We start from the raw sequence: 24,242 nt of genomic DNA, 5'->3' as shown, positions 1-24,242 counted from the left end.
ACTGAGTCATGGTCCCAGATACACACCCCAAACTACTGTCTTTTTACTGAAGCATTTTTGTCCTTTACATTTAATTTGATTTCTGTCTGGATTTCTACTTACTATGGTCATATTTTCTTTTCTTTTCTTTTTATTTTTTTCTTTTGTTGGTCGTGGGCCTTGAACTCTGGGCCTGGGTGCTGTCCCTCAGCTCCCTCAAGGCAAGCTCTCTACCACTTGAGCCACAACACCACTTCCAGTTTTCTGGAGTCTCACGGACTTTCTTGCCTGGACTGGCTTTGAACTGTGACCCTCAGATCTCAGCCTCCTGAGTAGCCAAGATTACAGATGTGAGCCACCAGCACCCGGCTATGGTCAATTTTCTATCTATCCTACTTATAATTCTTTTTTTCCTCTATGTTCTATAGTTAATGTGCGTGCATGCGTGCATGTGTACACGTGTGTGCGCGCTTGTCCTGGGGCTTGAGCTCAGGGTCTGAGCCCTCAAGGCTAGTGTTCTACCACTTGAGCCATAGCTCCAAATCCAGCTTTTTGGTTGTTAATAATATATAAGTCTCATAGGCTTTCCTACCAGGCTAGCTTCAAGCCCCAATCCTCAAATCTCAGCTTCCTGAGAAAGCTAGAATGGCAGGCACAAGCCACTGGCACTGGCTTTCTACAAAATGTATTAGTCTATTTTTCTCTATTAAATATGTAATTATACATTTATTATTATTTTATCCCACCTGAGAACAGAGGTTAACAATCTATAGTCAAAGGCCAAATGCTGCATGCCACCTAATTTGGTAAATAGTTTTACTGGAATATAACCATGCTTATTTAGTTATACATTTGGATGACTTTCATCTTAAAGCAGCACTGCTGAACAATTGAGACAGAGTACCTATGGATCTAAAGCCTAAAATGTTTACAGTCTAGATTTTTAGAGAAAAACATTGTTTTCTATTTTTCCATAAGCAGAGCATTCAAAATCAAGGGCTGGTTTCTTCTGGCTACTGAGCAACTGTTTCCCATCTTTTCCCATTTATCTTCATTGGGAAAATATACTAAAGCTGTTAAAATGTCAATCTTGTTGATAATTCCCTTTAGTTTTTAATACAGCTAAAATGCTTTACTTTATCAGTGCCACTGAGGGGAAATATCTAACTAGATTCAAACCACATTCACTTCAGCAAATGTAATTTTGGAGGATTACTATACATATGGAGAATTTTAGAGTCAAATTTCGTATTTCAGTCAAATGCTCTATTTTCAGCTAAATTATATGCTCAGAAGTACAAGTTCCAATACTTCAGTCCAAAGTTAAGTTTTACCCAGCTAGATAGAATAAAACTGTGGAATGTTAAAATTTTCTAGGCATTTCAGTAGTACAGATAGTTGTGGCAATTAAAACAGAAAGAAAATACAAACAAAACATAATTATATGGGGCTGGGAAGGTGGCTCAGTGGTAGAGCACTTGCCATGCATGCCTGAGACGCTAGGTTCGATTCCTCAGCACCACATAAGCAAAAAGAAAAAAAGCCAGAAGTGGCGCTGTGGCTCAAGTGGTAGAGCACTAACCTTGAGCTGAAGAGCTGAAGGACAGCACCCAGGCCCAGAGTTCAGGCCCCACTACTGGACCCCCCCCAAAAAAAAACATAATTATATGCTTTTATGGTTAAAAGACAATCTTCTATACAGATGTTCTATGCAGTCATTCTTATATTTTTATTGGTAAACAAATGGTACAGATACAAACAAATACAAAAAAAGAATCTACGCACATTATGGAAACTCAAACACATTTGAGTATTACAGAACCATCATATAAATAAGATAGGTCTCATTAAAAGTAAATAAATCCCCCCCTTTTTTTTTTATTGTGAAAATACCCTACAGAGGGGTTACAATTACATGGGGAAGATAATGAGTACATTTCTTATCAAGTATTGTTGTCTCCTCCTTTGCTTCCCCTTCCCATCCCTTCCCATCTCTCACTGGCCCCACTGCCCCCCCCCCCCCAAATAAATCACTTTTTTTCCAGTAACTAAACTCTCTTAGTCCAGGAAGATAGCCACATTATGATAACACAACACTTAAACAAATGCTATTACAATAAGGCTTTAAGATATATCAATAAAATCTTTCTGGTTCATAAAAGCGAGTAGCAGCTCAATTTACTAAACATATGACATTTCAAATTATAATAACATAACATCAAATGTTATAAAAAGCTAGATATGGTGGTGCATTCCTGTAATCACAACACTTAGGAAGTTGAAGCAGTAGGATAGAGTTCAAAGCTAGCCACGGCTATATCGCAAGATAAAAGCCAGCCTGAGAAATACAGTAAGACCCTTTCTCAAAACAGATAAACAAATATACTGTCTAGTGTTCCTTAATTAAAGCCTAGATATTTCGAGTGTGCTTTTAATTAAAACTTATTTAACTTTTACTCCATTCATATACATTTTCTTCAATTAGAAAACCCTACCAGGTCATGCCTGTAATCCTGTAATTAAGAGGCTAAGATCTGAGGATAGTGGTTCAAAGCCAGCCCAATCTGTAGAGTCTGTGAGACTCTAATCTACAATTATCCACCAGAAAATTGGAAAATGGCACTGGGATCAAAGTGGTAGAAGGCTAGCCTTGAGTAAAAAAGCCCAGGGACAGTGCCCAGGCATTGAGTTCAAGCCCCACGACCATCAAACAAATAAATATTCTATCTTTAATCTTAACACCAAAAAGAAAGTTATAACAGCTGAGTGTGGAAGTATATACCTGTATCACCTATATTTCTACCTATTCAAGAAGTTGAAAATCACTTGAATCTGTAAATCTGAGCCCAACTTAGGAAAACCAGTGAGACACCTTCTTAAAACAAATCAAAAGTGAAATAATAAAACTAACAAAATTCTACTAATTTCTTTCACTAATGCTAAGAAAACGTGAACACTTTATTTCCCATGGTTCTCTGGTTTAACTCACAAGAAACATATTTACTTTTTACTTGGGGTTAAGAATACATATTTGACAAATTTCATTTTTAAAAAACCACTACTGGATTTTTTTTCCCAAAAATAAGTGAAATTTAAGCCAGTGCTTCATGCCTATTAATAGCATCTCAGTAAGCTGAGACCTGAGAATTGAGGTATGGAACCAGCTTAGGCAAACAATTCTGATAAAATATTATCTCCAAATACCCAACAAAAAGCCAGAAGTAGAGTATTGGTTCAAGTATAAGAGTACCAGCTATGAGGGAAAAAAACTCAATGAGAGTGCAAAGCCCTAAGTTCAAACTCCCGTGCTGGAGAAAAAAAGAAAACGAATTTGCACAAGTAACAATACGCTACTTAGAGAAGCAGTTTAGCATTATGGTTACAGACTGTAAAATTTTTATAGCTGTATTTGAGCTATGCCATTTGAAAGCTACATAACTTAAGTAGCAAGTTACTAATCTTCTGTCTCATCTTCCTTATCACACAGTAAAGTGTGATAATAATAGTACCTGTATCATAAAGTTATAAAGATAAAATAAAATCATTCATGTAGAAAAGATAGAGTGCCAAACACATAATTAGATAAATACTGTTAATAAGAACAGCATTTCATAAAATTTCATATTCAGAAAATAAATATCATGAGGACTAAAATATATAGAGAATATTATATATATGTATATGTGTGTGTGTGTGTGTGTGTGTGTACATACATATATATATATTCTTAGCTAGCACCTCAACATTCCCTTACGAATAGTAGCCTCATTGTAAAAGAACCTAATTCAGTCTACTGAGAAACAGAAAAGCTACTTACTATTAACTGCAACCCATTCATTCAGATCTTCCCCCTCAGGAAGCATGACTGCCATGCGGAGATTGCCGCTACCAAGTGTGGCTTCTGCATGTTTTAAGAGCTCATACTGGTGAGAACCCTCTGGGATGTTCTTCTTTGGTTTGAAAGTTTTAGAGGAACGACTGCCACTATAAAAACAAAAGGAGAAGAAAAAAAAACATTATTTAAGGAAAAACCACCAATAGCATTTATTACGTTGTATTACTGGATAAAATAACATAGAAGTGATCTTAAACATCCACAAAATAAGAGCAAGTAGACCTTTGGCTGTTCAACATTCAATCTAAATTAATGTATTAACTCCTAGCAATAGAAGTTATGTAACTATCATGTTCTCAACCCAAATACCTACAAAGTTTCTCTACATTCTCTATTTTAACTCACAAAGAAAAAAAATTTTAGCTAAAATTAATCCAGTTCCTAACAACAAATTTATCAGTTAGAATTATATACTGTAATCTACAAAAAAATCACTTTATTCCTTTTTCATCACTATTTTCTAATTCTAATATAAATTTGTCACCTTCTTATAAGCATATAGATACAGGAAGTGAAAGTATAGCTGAAATGATAAAAGTGTTAGCCTTTAGCCACAAAGCAACAGTTTGAAGACCTGAGTTCCATCCCCAGTACCAGCACCAAAAAGAAATAAAACAAAAAGCCAGTATGAAGATATAATTTTTATATAGATAGAACATAAAAATTCTAGAGCAAGAAAAGATTAAGTTTTCTAATCAAAAATCAACCCAGAATCAAAGACTTTGAAGTAAAAGCAGATACCCTGCAAACATTACAAGAATGAATAGGAGAATGAATAGGGCTCCTTGGCACAGGCCGAAATTTTCTTAACAAAAACCCAGAAACACAACAAATCAAAGAAAGGTTGGACAAGTGGGACTGCATGAAATTGCAGAGCTTCTACATGGCAAAGGACATAGCAAGCAAGATCAATAGAAAACCCAAGTATTAAGAGATCTTCACTAGCCATACAATGGACAAGGGCCTCATAGGTAAAATATATTTAGAATTCAAAAAAATTAAATCTCCCAACATCAATCGCCCCACTAATAAGTGGGCTAAAGACTTAACAGAGATCTTGCCCATGTAATTTTTACCCCTCTGTATTTTCACATTAAAAAAATTTTTTTTTTAAAAAAGACTTAACAGAGAGACTTCTCTGAAGAGGATGTAAGAATGACCAATAGACACATGAAGAAATGCTCAACTTTGCTGGCCACAAAAGAAATGCAAATCAGCCATGCACCAGTGGCTCATGCCTGTAATCCTAGCTGCTCAGGAGGTTGCGATCTGAGGATCACAGTTCAAAGCCAGCCCGGGCAGTAAAGTCTGTGAGACTCTTATCTCCAATAAACCACCAGAAAACTGGAAGTGACACTGTGGCTCAAGTGGTAGAGTGAGCTGAAGAGCTGAGGGACAGCGCCCAGGCCCAGAGTTTCAAGCCCCATGACCAACAAAAAAAAAAAAAAGAAGAAGAAAGAAATGTAAATCAAAACAACATTGAGATTCCACCTCACCTCAGTTAGAATGGTTATAATCAAGAACACTAGTAACAGATGCTGGAGGGAATGTGGCCACACACACATACACAGAGCAAATACTGAAATTTGCACAGTAGTTAATATGCATGCAGAATAATATATATTTTACGCTTTAAACTAACACTTCATTGTTGGTGGGAGTGTAAACGTGTTCAACCACTTTGGAAAGCAGTATGGAGATTCCTCAAAAGACTCCACATAGAGCTCCCCTATGACCCAGCAATCCCACTTTCAGACATTTACCCAAATTATCACAAACAAGGCCATACTAAAGCTACCAGTACAACAATGTTTATCGCAGCATGATTTACCATAGCTAAGATATGGAACCAACCCAGATGCCCCTCAGTAGATGAATGGTCAAGAAAATGTGGTATATATGTACAATGGAATTCTATGCCTCCATCAGAAAGAATGGCATCGCCCCATTTGTTAGGAAATGGAAAGACTTGGAAAAAATTATATGAAGTGAAGTAAGCCAGGCCCAAAGAAACATAGGTGGTCCCATGGTTTCCCTTATTTGCAATAACTAGTACATGTCTAGGACAAGTAAAGGTCAAAAGCTATGGACGTATAACCATATAAGATGATGTTAAGTGAAATGAACCCCAAGATAGGGACACAAATATTTTTTTCTTGCTTGCTATTGTTTCTAACGTATTTATAATGTACCATGTGATTTTTTTGTTTCTTTGTATGTTCCTCCCCCCACAGTATAACCCGTTTTCACTGTATTTGATATAAGTGCCCAGCATCTTGTATATAAATTTTTCTAATTTGGGGAGGAGAAGGAAACAAGGATACCAGTTGACCCACTGTAACAATGAGATGTACAAGACACTATGTTGAAAATGACTGTGAAATTTGGGAAACCACTTAATCACAATAAAAATTTGAAAAAAGAAAATCAACTTTACAACTTGGGGGGGAGGAGTTGGGGAGAGAAGGGACAGTAGGGAAAAAACAAAGGAGGGGGTAAAAATGCTAGATATGAAATGTACTCATTACTTTTCATGTAACTGTAACCCCTCTGTACAGTATCTTTACAGTAAAAAATATATATATATTTAAAAAAAAAATCAACCCAGAATTCTGCTTGAACAGCTAAATATCCAGACAATAGTATGGTTTGTTTTGCTCAAACTTTGAATGCTTACATATGTATACCCAGTGCATGTAGATATACATTTGCACATAGCCAGCCCTCTCTATAGGTTCAACATCTGATCAACCCAAACAAGAACTGATGATATTTACCCAAACAATCATAAACAAGGCCATATTTAGGAAATACTGCATCCGTACTGAATATACACAAACTTATTCTTACCACTGTTTCAATCTGAATATAACACCTACTCATACAGCACCTACATTGTATTATGTATAAGTAAATTAGATATTACTTAAATACAATTTCTCAAAGTAAAGAATGTGTACAAGTTACCACTACAATTCCAGAACCTAACATAAGCCTAGGTAAGAATAGATCTTTGAAGTTTTTTTTGATGAGCTAAACAGCAGCACCTCCCCCCCACACACATACACAGAGGAAATACTGACATTTGCACAGTAGTTAATAAGCATGCAGAATAATATATATCTTATGCTTTAACACTTCAGAAATCTAGTGGACGTATAATGGAACAAATGGAATACAAGCGCAAAACTGTAGTATTGGATTTACCATGATATTTAAGTTTAATTCCAGGGACCTTCAACTGCAGAGTAATAGAAAGGATTGCAAGAAGTTCTAACAATCTGTTCCCATAGTCATGTTTTCACAAAAATTGTAAAAGTAATCCAACAGCAATTGATACCTAAGAAAGGTATCACATTTATTCCTTTGGCAATGTAGCATTCTGGGTATTTGGCAAGAAGAAAATTGAGGTATAAATATAATTAGTTTCATTTCTATAAGATATATGGAGTGTGCAATCACTTTCATGTATGATTGGATTATTGCTAGTCTGGTTACAGGAATAACTTCCAGAAATATTCTACTACCCAGTATATTGCCTTATCTATTATCAATAACATAAAGCCTTTCTTTCAGCCCATCATAAGAACACTCATTTTTTTTTTCCTGAAAAAGCTGTCCTTAAATTCTTGATCCTTAGTTTTCAGATTCAGCTTTCAGAGTGCTGCAATACAGGTATGTACAAGTGGTAGAGTACTAGTGTGTACAAAAGAGCAAAGCAAGAGTTTGAGGCCATAAGTATAAGCCCTAGTGCATGTGCATTAACACTTCACGTACACACACAGGAAAAGAAAGATTGCATTCATCTTGTTTCTAGAGTTTTTAGAGAACCTGCACTTCCAGAAGCAGTAAATTGAGAAAAAGAATATGAGACTAGTAATAAATAAGGAAACTAACCCAAGAATTATAAAAACAAAAGCCCAGATTAAAAGGAAGGAAAATTTCAAAAATGACAGCTATACAGCATAACTAAAAAAAGCAACCTAGCCAGGTACCAGTGGCTCACGCCTGTAATCCTAGCTACTCAGGAGGCTGAGATCTGAGGATCAAAGCCAGCTCGGGCAGGAAAATCCGTAAATCCCTTATATCTCCAATAAACTATCAGAAAACCGGAAGTGGCCCTGTAGCTCAAATGGTAGAGTGCTAGCCTTGAGCTGAAGAGGGAAAGTGCTTAGTCAGGCCCAGAGTTCAAGCCCCACGACCAACCAAAAAAAAAAAAAAAAAGCAACCTATACAGAATAGAATATGTCACAATGCTCTAAGAGACTTGTTCAATAAGATAAACTAAAAGAATCCGAACACAAAGTGTTGAAATACAAAAAACTAATGAGTGTGTAGAAAGTTAAAAAAATTCCAGAGATAGCATGAAGTTGTTCAGAAAAGGTAAAACAAAGTCACTGCACTTGCTTTTCTGTGTGTTTATTCAATATTGCTAAAACATCTAGAAAAACAGGAAAAAAAACCCAAAACTACTAGACATAGACAGAGAGAGAGAATAAAAAACAGGACAGAGGGCTGGGAAGGTGGCTCAGTGGTAGAGCGCTTGTCTTGCATGCATGAGGCCCTGGGTTCGATTCCTCAGCACCACATAAGCAAAATGAAAAAAGCTGGAAGTGGTGCTGTGGCTCAAGTAGTAGAACGCTAGTCTTGAGCTGAAGAGCTGAGGGACAGCACCCAAGCCCAGAGTTCAGGCTCCAGGACCGGACCAAAAAAAAAAAAAACCAGGACAGAAATTAATGAATTAGAGACTATAAAAACCCTATACAAAGTCAATAAGGCAAAAAGCTGAAAAAAATATAAGACTGACAAACCCCTAGCAAACTTGACCAAAAAAAAAGAGCCCAAAATCAACAAAATTAGAGATGAAAAAGAAAATAACTCAATAAATATCCAAGAAATTCAAAAGATTATGAGGGACTATTCTAAAAACCTATACTCAAATAAGATATAAAATGTAGAAGAAACGGATAAATTCCTAGAGGCATGCAAGCTGCCAAAGCTAAACCAAGAATATAAATAAACCACTCAAACAGACCCATAACAAGCAGTGAAATCAAAGGACTTTTCCCAACAAGGAAAAGTCCAGGTTCCAATGGATTCATAGATGAATTCTATAAATATAAGCATACAAGATAATATACATAGGGTTTTATGCATATACATGCAAACAAACTGACTCAAGGATGGTATACTTAGGGGAGTAGTCCAATGGTTTAACTCCTCTAAACAACCAACTATTTAACAAAATAAATACTAGGAAGCAGAAATATGTCCTAGGTGGGGAGGGCAAAAAGGGAGGCATTTAAATACAGAGAGGAAGGATGAACAAATGCAGTCATTATATTCCATGTACCTTATGTAAAAATTAAACTATATAACTTCAGGGTAGGAATGGCAGAATTAAAAATAGGGGAGAATGATGGGAGAGATGACATTGATCAAGATGCATTGTATTCATAACTTGACTTATGGAATTGTAACCTCTTTGCACAACTGAATAATAAATTTAAAAAACATAAAGCGGGACACTGGCGGCTCACTCTTATAATCCTAGCTACTCAGGAGGCTGAGATATGAGGATTACGGTTCAAAGCCAGCCTGGGAAATGGATGGAGCTAGAAGAAATCATGTTGAGCGAGGTAAGCCAAGAGCAAAGAGACAAACGGTACATGGTCTCCCTGATAAGTCGATGTTAAATCCAAAAATGTTAGGTGATACGACAAAATTAACAGGACTTAAGAAACAAAGAACTTCCACTCATCTGGTCAAACCACTACTAAATATCCCCATGCTGCTGATCACATGTATGGTGTATATGTGTACACCGTTATATGTTATAGACCGTGATAGACAATTTGCTCCAGGAAAGTTAGAATGAACTTGTGACTTTAAGTGAACATCATTATTCCACAATACTGTGAAATTTGGGAAATTATGTAATCACTTAATCACAAAAAAAAAAAAAAACGAACCTCAGGGAAGGGAGGGAGGGAAGGGATGGTAGGGGGAAAACAATGGAGGGGGTAACAATACTCAATAGGAAGTGTACTCATTACCTTACTCATGTAACTGTAACCCTCTGTATAGTATCTTTACAATAAAAAAAATAAAAAAAAAAAAAAAAGCCAGCCTGGGCTTTTTTTTTGAAAATAAGTCTGTGAGACTTATTTTCAATTAACCACCAGGAAACCGGAAATGGAGCTGTGAGTTAAAGTGGTAAAGCATTAAAGAGCTCAAGGACAGCACCCAGGCATTGTTTTCAAACCCTTCGACCAACAACAACAATAACAAATAATAATAACAATAATGTGGCAAGATGGACAGTATTTCTGTAAGTGGAATTTGGGGGTAGGAATGAGGTGAAGTCCTTTTCTTTTACAATAAAAATAATAAAACCAAAAAATGAAGGACTCAAGAAATGACAATGTAAACATGTCAGAGACATAAAAGTAAACATGAGAATTATCAGGTAAAAGAGTTGGGTACAGTGGTTTATACCTATAGTTCAAGTAAGAATAGGTGACAAGGGGATTGAAGTTTAATGCCAGTCAGGGCAAAAATGCTTAATGATACCCTACTGAAAAGCAAAAAAAAAAAAAAAGGAGGGGTATTAGGGGCATGGCTCAAGTAGTAGAGTACTTACATAGCAATCCTAAGACCTTTAGTTCAAAACCAACACCACTCACAAAAAAGGAGTTCAAAGTGGTTTTAACTAGGAAAGAAAAAAAAAAGTTGTTTTTAGGCTGGAAGCCAGTGCCCATCTAATCCTATCTACTAAGAAAGCTGAGATCTGATAAGGTTCAAAGCCAGGCTTGGGCAGACACGCCCAACGTATCTTATTTAACTAGCAAAAAGCAGAAGTGGAGCTGTGGCTCAAGTGCTAGCATTGAGCAAAAATGCTCAGGGACAGGACTAGGAAGGTAGCTCAGTGGTAGAGTGCTTGCCTCGCATGCATGTTGCCCTGGGTTCGATTCCTCAGCACCACATAAGCAGAAAAAGCCAGAATAGTGCTGTGGTTCAAGTGGTAGAATGCTAGCCTTGAGCTGAAGAACTGAGGGACAGTGCCCAGGCCCAGCGTTCAGGCCTCACGACTGACAAAAACAAACAACAAAACACACAACAAAAAAAAGCTCAAGGACAGTGCCCAGGCCCTGAGTTCAAGCCCCAGAACTGGCACACACATGGGTGCATGACATGTGCACACACACACAGTCACTGTATTGTTTATCCAGAGATTTGATCTCATTCATATCAATTATACGTCTTTTCTCAAATAACATTTTTTTGGGGGAAAAAAAAAGACTGCAGCAAGGCATAGTGGCAGATGTTGACTATCCTAGCACTGAGAAGTTTGAGGCAAGAGGATAGAATTATAGGCCAGCATACACAATATAGTGAGACCTTGTCAAGAAGGAAAAAAAGGAAGGAAGAGAGGCAAGGGAGGAAGACAGAAGAGAGGTAAGACTCCCACAAGTTCAGAGGAAGCCTCCAAATTAGCTAGGATTACAGGTATAAAACAACAGCAGCCAGATGAAGTCTTACTTTTCTCCCCAGTCATCAATATCTAAAACTTTGTTTTACACAACCGAGTGTCCAATGGTTCAAGTGTTAGGCAATAATATCATGTATTTATAAAGTAGCTAAGCGAATTTGGAATGCAGAAACAGTTCATGTACTGGGATTCGGCATTTCACAAGCAAGCTTAATGACAGTGTTTATACAGGACTCTCGTTTTATGAGAAGCTTTCATATATACTGTCACTTAATTCTTAAAACTCAACAGAATAAGCATTTCTCCTATGGTGGAGAGAAAACACAAGCTAAGAAATTACATCATCTGCCCAAGGTCACATGGCAAACCAAAGAACATGAAACCAAGTCTCCTCTCTCTCCACTGCTCTCTCCATGACAAGCCTCAATTAATTGATACATATATGAATGGAAATGGAACACATATTTGCAACGAAATGGTAAACTCTCCTAAGATTTTTACAGGGAAAATTACAAATATTTAAATTATGCAACAAAAATAAATCATGTTGAAACAATAGATAACGTTGAAACCTAATCCAGTAATTTTATATAGAATAATTAGTAGTTTTATATTGAAAAAGCATCATTTTTTCTTCTTTACCATATTTATAATAATTTAAATTAACATATTGGAAAGTATCTACCATTTACTATCATATAAAGCATCTCAAACTTGGAAGGTACTTATAGATCACCTAAGGATCTTCTTAAAATACATTCTAATCCAAAGATCAATACTTGAAATCTTACATTTCCAACATGCTCCTTGGTCATGCTGTGAAGTCCTACATTGTAATAGTCTAAGGCAAACTTTTTGAGAATTGTGGGTATGTGCCGATAGTGATCTCCTTACTCCTGGAGGTGCTTTCAGTCACCTTAGGAGTAACTTTTTTTCTTACAGAAAACATTTTATATAGCAGAAAAAAGGTAAAGATATGTCCAGCAAGTATAATTGTAACTACATGTATGTGTATATACACCTAGTATACATACATGTTTACACAGGCCTAACACCTTACAATTATGTTTCCACTTGAGAGAAAGTAAAAAAAAAAAAAAAAAAAAAAATCAACAGAGCTCAATTTCAAAGTGATGACAAAATTAAGAACTCTGGTAATTATCATAGCGATAACTTAGACAAGACACCTTTTTTCAGTGAGTGAAAACAGATTGAGGAATGGAATAGTTTTACCTCACAAAGTTTTAGAGAGAAAAAAGAAAAACCAGTGGAAAATCCTGAAAAACACTTTAATCAAAACATCCAAGTTAACACAAATAATGACACATATGATGTGCATCTGATTAAATGCAGTAAAGAAAGTATGCACCACTTGTGTGATAATCCTCACTCAAATATACAACTAATATATAAGAAAACATCAGGCAAACCCAAACTGCGGGACAGTATACAAAATAATGGGCCTGTAATCCTTCAAAGCATAAATGTAATAAAAGAAGGAATGAATGACTTTTGTTTGAATGCTGGCGGGCAAGTCTGCAGCTCAGTGGTAGAGCACTTGCTTAACATTCACGAAGCCAAAAGTACTTGGGATCTGTCCTCATACTAGAAATTGTGGAAGAGGAGAGAGGGATATACTGCAGACACATAACAGTAGTGTTTATAATTGTATCTTTTTTGAAAACATGTAAGTTCTTTGTGCTACTCACAAGTTTTCTGACAGTTGGAAGATATTTCAAAATAAAATTTTGAACTGGGTCCTATCTTTGTTAGAGGATTGTTCCTCAGGACAGTGTATAAAAGCTAATATAAAGGGCTGGTAAATTGGCTTAGTGGTAGAGTGCTTGCCTCTACCACTTGCCTCACATGCATGAGGCCCTGGATTCGATTCCTCAGCACCACCTGAGTAGAAAAAAGCTGGATGTGGTGCTGTGGCTCAAGTGGTAGGGCACTAGCCTTGAGCTGAAGAGCTGAGGGACAGCGCCCAGGCACAGAGTTCAGCCCCCACAACCGCCCCCCCACACACACACTAAAATGAACAAACTAAAATGAAATAATCAGGTACAGTAGCTCACACCTGTAACACTTGGGAAGCTGACATCAGGAGGATCAGTTTGAGGCCAGATTGGGCAAAAAGTTTACAAGACTCTAACGTAACCAAAAAAAAGGCTGGGCACAATAGCTATATAAACACACACAAATACATACATATATACATACACATTATGTAATAGAATGTTGCACAGCCATAAAGAAAAATTGTTTCATTTGCATGAAAATTGATACAGGGCTGGGAAGGTGGCTCAGTGGTAGAACACTTGCCTTGCATACATGAGGCCCTGGGTTCGATTTCTCAGCACCATATAAGCAAAAAGAAAAGAGCCGAAAGTGGCGCTGTGGCTCAGTGGTAGAGTGCTAGCCTTGAGCTGAAGAGCTTAGGGACAGCGCCCAGGCCCAGAGTTCAGGCCCCATGACTGGACCCCAAAAAAAAAAAAAGAAAATTGATACAAAGCCAGGCACTGGTGGCTCACATCTGTAATCCTAGCTACTCAGGAGGCTGAGATCTGAGGATCGCAGTTCAAAGCCAGCCAGGGCAGGAAAGTCCGTGAAACTCTTATCTCCAATAAACCACTAGAAAACCGGAAGTGGTGCTGTGGCTCCACTGTAGTAGAGCGCTCACCTTGAGCTGAAGAGCACAAGGATAGCACCCAAGCCCAGAGTTCAAGCCCCATGACCGATCAAAAAAAAAAAAAAGAAAACTGATACAATTGGAGGACATCAAGCATAGCACTCAGAACAAAAACATCATTTTTTTTACTGATCTATGTAAGTTATATATTCAAGGACATGTATATGAATACATATATCCATACACGTAATTATTTATATGGATAAATACAGAGCATGATTCAAACTAAGGGCCTACTTAGAAGAAGAGGAAGGGAAAGGGAAAAAATGACAGCTAGAAAGCCAATCATTTTGTAATACACTGCAAGTAGATATGTAAACAGCATAAAGAACTTGAAAAGCCAGGCCTAGGTGGCTCACATCAGTAATCCTAGCTACTCAAGAGGCTGAGAACCACAATTCAAAGCCAGCAGAGGCAAAGTCCCATCTCTAAAGTAGAGCTGTGGCTCAAAGTAGTTAGAGCACTAGCCTGAGCAAAAGAACTCTGGGACCGCATCAAAGCCCTAAGTTCAAGCCCAATTACTGAAAAAAAAAACTTCAATGAAAGTTGTTGGTCATTAGGGAATGGGGGTGAAGAAAGAAAAATGGACTCTGAACTGTGTACTGGATCACACTTAAAATACTAGCTAGCAGGAGGCTAAGATCTGAGAAGCATGGTTCAAAGCCAACTTATACAGGAAAAATCCAAGAGACTCTTCTCCAAAGAAACATTAAAAAGTTGGAAACAGAGCTATGGTTCAAGTGGTAGAGTGCCAGCTTGAGCACAAAAGCTCAGGGCCAGCACCCTGGCATTGAGTTCAAGCTGAAGAAATGGCACAAAAAAAAAAAAAAAGAAGAAGAAAGAAAAATTAACTCTGTCTGGGTTGGGTACTAGTGAGAGGGAGTTGAGCTAATAAAGATAAAGGAGGTTGAATATGGTTGAAATATATTGTTTTAAAACAATGAAACTTGTTGAAATTGTTTTGGGAAGAGGGAAGAGAGCAAAGAGAATGATAGAGGGGTGAGATTGATTTGAATATGTTGTAAGCATGTGTAGAAAGCTAACAATGAAATCCTTCCTGTATAAATATATATAAGTATATATAAATATATATAAATATATATGTGTGTGTGCAACTTATACACACACTGAAGGAGGGGGGAAAAACAAAAAATAAAGCCTACTTGAATAACACCTTTAAAAAATATATACAGATAGTTTTTATCAAGTATAGATAAGGAAAGATAAAACAGAATCCCTGAGTTTAGACTTCCAGTATTCAAATCAGCTATGCCACTTACTGGCTACATAATTCTGAGCAAATTATGTAACTTCTCAGTGCCAATTTCTACATTTGTAAAATGAGACTCCAGATACTTATTAACTAGCACACATTAATGTTCAGCAAGCTATTCTTTTATTATCTATTAATATTAACTATTTTAAGAGGTAAGGATGCTAAAGTACTAAAATCAATTAGGTTATCTGTATGAAAACAAGCTGTTTTGTTGGTGGCAGGGTCAGGGAAGGGTTGGGAGGGGTGGAATAGGTGAGGGAGTGAGACAAGCACACACAAATGCAACTAAAATCCTGTATCTTCTTTCCTAAGCTGCTACTGTACAGAACCACAAACGGAAGGAACAAATCACAGTGTTAAATAGTATTTCCTTCCTTCTTTCTTCAATCCATCTTTGTTTCTTCCTATACAGAAACAGACCTACCTCAAGTTATTATTCACATCCATATTATCACCTTTCCTATAGACTTCCATTAAAGTTAACTGTAAGCCAGGTACCAGTGACTTACGCCTATAATCCACCTACTCAGGATGCTGAGATATGAGGAACACAGTTCCAAGCCAACCCAAGCCAAAAAGTCCATGAGAAATTTATCTCTAACCACCAAAAAGCCAAAGAGTGGAGCTGTAACTCAAGTGGCAGAGCACCAGCCGTAAGCAAAAAAAAAAAGCTCAATGACAGCATCCAGACTCTGAGTTCAAATCCCAGAACCAGCACCAAAAAAAAGAAAAAAGTTAACTGTATTCGTTCTAACTCTATTCCAACTAAATAGTCTTACATTAGGAAATTTCAGACTGGTCCAAGTCAATTGTGTGAAATTCTATCAGTTACAAAAGACGATTTTAAAATGTTAGAAACAAAGAGAATACTCAATATACTTTCTAAATTATTACTGAGTTCAATTTACCTTAAATGTCCCTGCATTTTACATACATAAAATGTCAGGAAAGGAAATTTTCTATGTCAAAAGACCTGAGTTCAAACTGTACACATGCCAAAGATTAGGTCAGAAATAAGAAGCTGACTTTGCCTCTTTAGCAGGTGATTTCATGTTTCAAATCAAAATTTCCTCTGGCTGAAATCTATTTTATCTTTCTCTCCTAGAGAAATCTCATTCACCTTCCACAAAACCTTCCTGCAAAACTGCTCTCTAGACCTTGGGCCACCATGACTATATTACATCTATTACAAATTACTTGATATACTAGCTACTGTCCCATGTCTTGTACAGTGCCTGACACACAACAGTGTAGAGGCTGTGTTTAAAGACTGGAGTCTACAGTTTAATTAGGTTCCTATGAAGTTTCCATAGACACCATCTGGGAGATTAGCTTATTCTGAAGACACACAGAGACCAATGTGCAGAACAACCAAAGCTTTGTCCCAGGCGACCTACATATGCTGTGCAAATTTATCCAGAGCATTTGTACAAAAGCTACACAAAGATATCACTCCTCAAGATGATCTCAGCATCCTTGAAGACTTTCCTAAGCTACCTCAACTCCCTACCCAAAACCCTCTTTACCCTGCTCTCCTTTCTTCCACGGCATTTATACCCTTCTTCCACACTACACAATTTACTGATGTTTAGTATTTACGGGTAGTTACCAGAACATAAGCTCCATTAAAGCAGACTTTCATCTGTCTTGTCATAACAGATAACTTGTATCTGCAGCAGTGCCAGGAGTAGTGGAAGTTTTTTTTTAATCAATAATTCTTTCCTTCTATCTTATAGCTCTCAAGAGACATGACTCATCACCTTTATAACCCTATCTCTCATTGCCCTATTTCCCCTGCTCTATCTATGTGCAGAAGACTTCCTAGGAAGGTTCCAAGAACTGGAAGAAAATGTTTGTACTTGTAAGCTTTAACTCTATCTCTGCTCACATATGGGTACAGAAATGGTTCAGGAAACTATTGTAAAATAATAAGTAGATGAAAAAAAGCAAAATCTTGTTCTTCTACTTCTGATAATAATCATGTCTATGTGGTCTTCATTTTGGATTTTTTTAAGCCAGTACTGAAGCTTGAACTCAGGGCCTGAGCACTGCCCTTTAACTTTTTCCTTCAAGGCTGGCACTCTACCACTTGAGCTGTAACTCCATCTCAGGCTTTTTGCTTGAATATAAGAGTGTCACAGACTTTTCTGCCCAGGCTGGCTTTGAACCACCATGTAAATATCTCAGCTACCTGAGTATCTAGGATTATAGGCATGAGCCACTGGCACTGACTTCCACTTTAGATTTGAAACCACATGGACAAACACAAAAACTAAAAATGCTTGGTTAGCTTTTTTCTTTTTTTGCCAGTACTGGATCTTGAACTCAGGGCCTGAACTTCTTTTGCCCAAAGCTATTGCTCCACCACTTGAGCCACAGCTCCACTTTCACCTGGTTTTTTTTGGGTTGTTGTTGTTGTTGTTTTGGGGGGATTGGTAATTTATTGGAGATAAGAGTCTCATGGCCAGGTGCTGGTGGCTCAGGCCTGTAATCCTAGCTAATCAGGAGGCTGTGATCTGAGGATCATGATTCAAAGCCAGCTCAGGCAGTAAAGTCCAAAAGACTCAACTCTGCTGAAATGCCCAAAAAAGCCAGAAGTAGAGCTGTGGCTCAAGGGGTAGAACATTAGCCTTGAGTACAAAAGCTCAGGGACAGCACCCAGGCCCAGAGTTCAAGAGGAAGGGAGGGAGGGAGGGAGGGTCTCATGGATTTTCTTACCTGGGCTGGCTTTGAACTGCAATCCTCAGATCACAGCCTCCAGAGGAGCTAGGCTTACAAGCATGAGCCACCCATACCTGGCTGAAACTTTTTTTGATTGCTAAGCATATGAGTAAAATATGTTGAGAATATATTGACTGCCTGTTGTGATCTGACTGAAAACGTGTGCCCAAAAGACTGCAAACTGTCTACACTGTTATATACATTGGTTACAGTAAGATTTCCATATCTACCTCATATCTTTCAGGAAAAATGAACCCATCACCACACTTCTGGATCTACTACATACTGAGCCACATAAAAATAGGACACTATTGTATTTATATTCAGAAAATAGCACTAGAACCTTCTCCATTCCCTAGTTTCAGCCAAATATGGCTCTTTCCCTGCTGCAACCCAATTTAGCTTATGTTCCAAAGACACAAGCCTATTACCAGCAACACTGCTATTTTGAACAGCTTTTAAATTCTTGAGAATAAAACATAAGCAGTATAAGATTACATTCAAAATGAGAAGCTTCAAGCTGAGGAGCCTGGATATGATTATTAGAAATATGAAACAAAAGGTTTTATAAAGTCAGCCAGTTCTTTTACTCAACAGCACTACTTGACTGTGACAAACTTACAATCAACTGAACCTAAGAGAAAGTTTTCACAGACTCAAACTGTCAGTCAGCACGCAGGCTGACACAAGCCAGGCTCCCAGTGTATACTGGAAATAGGAGCAAGTTGCTGTGGTGTGTATTGGAAATAGGAGCAAGTCGGTTTGGCAGTGAGCCTTCCAGGATAGCTCAGTTTTCCTCAAACTATAAAATGACAGATATGAGCATGTGATAATAAGGGTGAGTTGGGCTGGGAAGGTGGCTCAGTGGTAGAGCGCTTGCCTTGCATGTATGAGGCCCTAGGTTCGATTCCTCAGCGCCACAGAAGCAGAAAAAGCCAGAAGTGGCCTGTGGCTCAAGTGGTAGAGGCCCAGAGTTCAGGCCCCACAACCGGCCAAAAAAAAAAAAAAAGTGAGTAAAATTCTCAGCTCTGAGATACAAATGCAATGCAAAAATTAACCTGTAAATGCGGTTTGTTTCAACCTTGGAGTTTTGATGACCTTACTAAACACATCGGGTGAATCACCAAGATGCCTCCAAGAGGAATTCCGCAGGGTGTAACCTCTGTGTTGGAAGACCCGAGGTTGGTCTGCCGCCTCCCTAACGTCACACTTTCCTGTCCTTCCTTCTTCATCCCACTCCCCCCAGTCCTGCCCCAAACTTACTGGTGATGAGCGGTGAGTGAAAACAACGGCCAGCATTAACAAAGGATGCGCAACCCCCCCCCCCCCATGGGCCTCACCAACGCAGAGGACACGCTTCAGACCCTATTTGGCGATGATCTCCAGAAGATAAAAATCCGGAGCTGGGCGGCGCGGAAGCCCGGCCGGAGGAGTGCCTGCGGCGGCCCCGGCGACCTGACCCCGTGGCCAGCGCATCCTGCGCCTGAAGCAGCCCCGGCTGGACCTGCCCTCCACAGCACCTGTCAGCCCCCGCTTCCCACCCCGACGACCTCGGACGTTCACACGGGTCCTGGGAGATGAGGATGATGGGGGGGGGGGGGGAGAAATGCTCTTCCCTGCTTGGGGAACCGGGAAAGGGCGAGGGGAGGCGAGGAGGCGGGACGCGTCGGGGAGGATGCAAACCAAGCCCGGGCTGAGAACGGGCAGAGACGGGAGTGGGGGAGAAATCCCCGACGCGGACACGGGGACCCCGGGGTGAGGGGGGGGGGAAGCCTCCTTCCTACGGAAAGGCTGCCGGCGAGGCGGGAACGGCCGGCCCCGGGCAGCGCGCGGCGGGGCGGGCAGGCCGGGCAGGCCGGGCCGGGCCGGGCCGGGGGCCGGCGGCGGGGGGCGCCCGGGGGCCGCCGGAACAAAGCCGGGGCGCGCAGGGCCTGGCTACTTACAACAAGAAGCTCATGTCGGCCGCGGCGTGGGCTGCGGGCTGTGCGGGGCGAGGCCTCGGCGCGGCGGCCCGCGGAGGCAGCGGAGCGCGGGCGAGGGGAGGACCCGCCGCGGAGGGAGGAGGAGGCCGCCGAGGACGGGGTCGGGGGCCGCCGGCGGCTCGGACACCGCAACTACTTCGGCTTCGCCGAGTCCCAGTGGACAGGCGCAGGGGGCGGAAGTGGGAAGCGCACGGGCCCGGCTCGCTCCACGGGGAGGGGAAGGAAAAGGGAGGCGGGGAAAGGGCCGCCCGCCCCGTCAGCTCCTGGGAGAACCGGCCGCCCGCGCCGCCGCCGCCCCGCGCCCTCCCCGCCAGCCCGCCGCGGGTTCCCACCGCGCCAGCTCTCGCGAGAGTGGCGCGCGCTCGCCCCTCCCCTTCTCCCCTCCCCCCCCCTTCCCCCCTCACACCCACACCTGCCCGGCCCGCAGAACCTCGCCTTCCGGTCACCCTCGCAGCCCCGGACCTCGCGTTCTCTCATCCACCCGTCCGGGCGGGCGGTCAGGGGGTTCGGAGGCGCTGGGCTGAGGGTCGGGGAGGGAGTGGGGTTCGAGCCCCGGAGGTCAGGGTCGCGTCCTGCGGGATCATCACTACATGTTGTTCTACCCCGAAGTGAGTCCCCAGCTCTCAAGACCCGACCGGGTCTTCCTCGGATTGGAAAGGTCGCGGTGTGGTTCTCACAAAGCCTCGATCTGTCAAGTGACAGCGACGGGGACATATGCTAAGACCCCCCGAACTAAAAGGGGGGTGCGGTCTGTCTCTGGTCTCCGAGGGAGTCCAGGGGGGAAGATGTGGCCCCACACTTGAAAGTGGCCCATTATAGAGACCATTATTCAGCCCTCCTGGGAGGGACTCACATAGCTCAGGGACCCAGGACATGGCTGGTGTTTTGCATTTTTAGCTGGACGCTGGAGCTCACCTCTGTAATCCCAGCTACTCAGGCGGCAGAGATCTGAGGAAAGTGATTCGAAGCTAGCCTGGGAAGGAAAGTCCTTGAAACTCATCTCCAATTAACCACCAAAAAGCCAGAAGAGGAGCTGTGGCTCGAGTGCCAGCCTTGAACAGGAAAGAAAAAAAAAAAAGCTAAGAGATAGCACTCAGGCTCTGAGTTCAAGCCCCAGTACTGTCATAAGCAAACATAACATAAAAAGAATGCTCTGGAGGTGTCATGAAAACGCACACCTCAGTGCTTGGTTCTAATCTGAGTTAGAGGCCAGCCTGAGCTAGTTACGAAAGAGAGACCCTACCTCAAAACAGAACAAAATGCTTGTCATGCTTTGAATATATCACTACAGCATTCAGCGTTGTTTGGATGGGAAATTTGGGTTATGCATGTCTTTAACGCAGGTGATATTCACCTCTGTATGTGTGCTAGTCCTGGGGCTTGAACTCAGAGCCTGGGCACTGTCCATGAGCTTTCTTTCCTTCTTTCTTTCTTTCTTTCTTTCTTTCTTTCTTTCTTTCTTTCTTTCTTTCTTTCTTTCTTTCTTTTTCTTTTTTCTGCTCAAGGCTAGGGCCACAGTTCTACTTTCAGCTTTTTTGGTGGTTAATTGTTGGTAAGAGTCTCACAGACTTTCCTGCCCCAACTGGCTTCCACCCCCCAATCCTCAGATCTCAGCCTTTCTAGAAGCTAGGATTACTGAGAGGCATGAGAAACAGCCGCCAGGTTGATATCCACCTTCTTTATTCACCAATACTCATCAGATCTACAAGTAAGTTTTCAGACTCTGAACAAAATATATTATATGCAGATATTAATCCCCTTGGGTTTATCATTCCAAAGGGCAGAATACCCTTGAAGGAGAAGTAAATATGAAACTTATTCTATTGTGCTTATACCCTATTAGTTTGGCATATTAGTAAAAATGGTTTTAAAATTGGAGAAAATATTAGGAATCTTGTGCTGTCTCAGAAGTAACAAGAGTCACTGTAATAATTTGAGAAGACTTACAGGCTGAAAAGATACCAGGAAAGCAGAAATAGAAGGATTTCATCTTTTTTTTTTTTTTTTTTTTGCCAGTCCTGGGGCTTGAACTCAGGGCCTGGACACTGTCCCTGAGCTTCTTTTACTTAAGACTAGTACTCTGCCACTTGAGCCACAGGGCCACTTCCAGATTTTTCTGTTTATGTAGTACTGAGGAATTGAGCCCAGGGCTTCATGCATGCTATGCAAGCACTCTACCACTAAGCCACATTCCCATCTTAATGTCATGAAAGTAATAAATTTATAACATGAAAATCCTACGCTCCAGTTCTTGATAGAGTACTAACTTAACACAGAGTAGAATTCTGTAAAGGTCTTCCAAAAGTGAGATTTGTATTACCAGATTAGGAAATTGTGATTGAGAAGAATAAATTAACACGTCAGAGCCTTTTACCACCTTTAAAATGAGGGCCTTGGGGCTGGGTATGGTGGACAGACTCATAATTCCACATTCAAGAGGCAGAGGCAATCTCTTATTTTAGGGCAGCCTTGGCTGTATAGCAAAACCTTGTCTCAAAAACACTAAAATGAGGCTGGGAAGGTGGCTCAGTGGTAGAATGCTTGCCTTGCATGCATGAGGCCCCGGATTCCATTCCTCAGCACCACATAAGCAGAAAAAGCCGGAAGTGGTGCTGTGGATCAAGTGGTAGAGCGCTAGCCTTGAGCTGAGGAGCTGAGGGACAGCACACAGGCCTAGAGTTCAGATCCCACAACTGACCAACAAAAAACAAAAAAACAAAAAACACTAAAATGAAATAGACTTTTATTAAATAATCTTTTAGAGACCTTTCTGTTTTAATGTTCTGTCCAGAGACATCCTTCAGAAGAGGCACACAGTTTGTCACTTACTGCCTCATTTAGCTTAGGTAGTCCCTTAATTCAATATAATTTTCATGTATCCTATTACACTGAACCAGGAGAAAGCTTGGCCGAAGAGTCTGTAAACATACCTGCTAAGTACTTCCTTATCACACCACTAGGTATGTTGCCTGGAATTAACATTTGATAAAACTTAAATATAGTAACCCTAAAACTGAGGGAGGTATTGAGTTAATAATACAAAATGTAATTCTAGAAGGTTTTCAATCAAAGACTTAACTTATTCAACATACTGAAAATATTGAAATTTTTAGAATCAAAGAAAGGTTGTATTCTAATAGATATTTAAATTCTAATTTCTCCTTTACTAATCCATATTCATATCACTGTCTTCCTAAAATTTCACTTTGTGTGTGTGTGTGTGTGTGTGTGTGTGTGTGTGTGTGTGTAGTTCTGTGGATTGAATTCACTATTTCAATTTTAAGAAATTATTCTTAAGCCTGGCACCTCTGTGACTCAAGTGGTAGAGCACTTGAGCAAAATAGCCCTGAGCAAAAATACTCAGAGGCCATCTAGTTCCTGAATTCAAGCCCCAGGACCAGCACACACACACACACACACACACACACACACACACACACACACACAAGCAAAAACAAAACAAGTTATTTTTAGCTGAATATGATAGCACATTTTTTAAATTATTACCTTTTAGTAGCTGTAAAAATAGTTTTAGTTTGACTTGTTAATGTATGTGACACATTTCTTTCTTTTCTTTTTTTTGTTAGGTTGTGGGCCTTGAACTCAGGGGCTGGGTGCTGCCCCTGGGGCTCTGTGCTCAAGGCTACACTCTACCACTTGAGCCAAGCACCCCTTGCAGTTTTTGAAGGGTTAATTGGAGATAAGAGTCTAACAGGCTGACTTTGAACTGCAATCCTCAGATCTCAGCCTCCTGAGTAGCTAGGATTACAGGTGTGAGAGCCACTGGCACCAGTGGTGGCATATTTCTTAATCCAACACAGCAGGGGGAGGTAGGAAGACTGTGAGTTATAGAGCTGACTGGGCCACATAACAAGACACTGTCTCAAACAAAAAATAAAATAAAAAGTTGTTCTAATATCAAATCATAGAACCCTTTGTTTAATATTATTAAAGTTTGTACTCTATTCACCAATTTTTCAAAGACTTTGTTATATTCTAACATGGACAGAATGGAATACAAAACGAACGGCATATGCTCTCAACTATCTTTATTCATCTGAGCTACCTTCTTGTAATAAACAAGTATGTTTATATGCATACAAACTAGATCATTACAAATGTGGTAAAAAAATAAATAAGCACAATACTGTGACATAGAGTAGCAGTGAAGGAAGAGAACCTAACTTAGACTGATTTAGTTTAAGAAA

At 40.1% G+C, this 24,242-nt stretch overlaps 1 protein-coding gene across 1 annotated transcript in view; it reads right to left on the bottom strand.

Annotated features, from left to right (window-relative positions):
- The window catches only part of Mob1b (MOB kinase activator 1B), a 41,870-nt gene extending 21,799 nt beyond the window's left edge, over positions 1-20,071 (bottom strand). Inside the window, exons 1-2 of the mRNA XM_042678266.1 lie at positions 19,996-20,071; positions 3,797-3,963 (exon numbers count right to left, since the gene is read on the bottom strand). Of these exons, the coding sequence (XP_042534200.1) occupies positions 3,797-3,963; positions 19,996-20,009 (181 nt within the window). The 5' untranslated portion in view covers positions 20,010-20,071. The remainder of the gene's footprint in view (positions 1-3,796; positions 3,964-19,995) is intronic.
- Between the last annotated feature and the right edge of the window lie 4,171 nt (positions 20,072-24,242).

Source organism: Dipodomys spectabilis, unplaced genomic scaffold (assembly GCF_019054845.1).
Source record: "Dipodomys spectabilis isolate Male_0828 unplaced genomic scaffold, ASM1905484v1 ptg000043l, whole genome shotgun sequence".
Classification (NCBI taxonomy): Eukaryota; Metazoa; Chordata; class Mammalia; order Rodentia; family Heteromyidae; genus Dipodomys; species Dipodomys spectabilis.
Note: the sequence above shows the minus strand (reverse complement) of the source record. Positions and strands in the feature narration are given on the sequence as shown.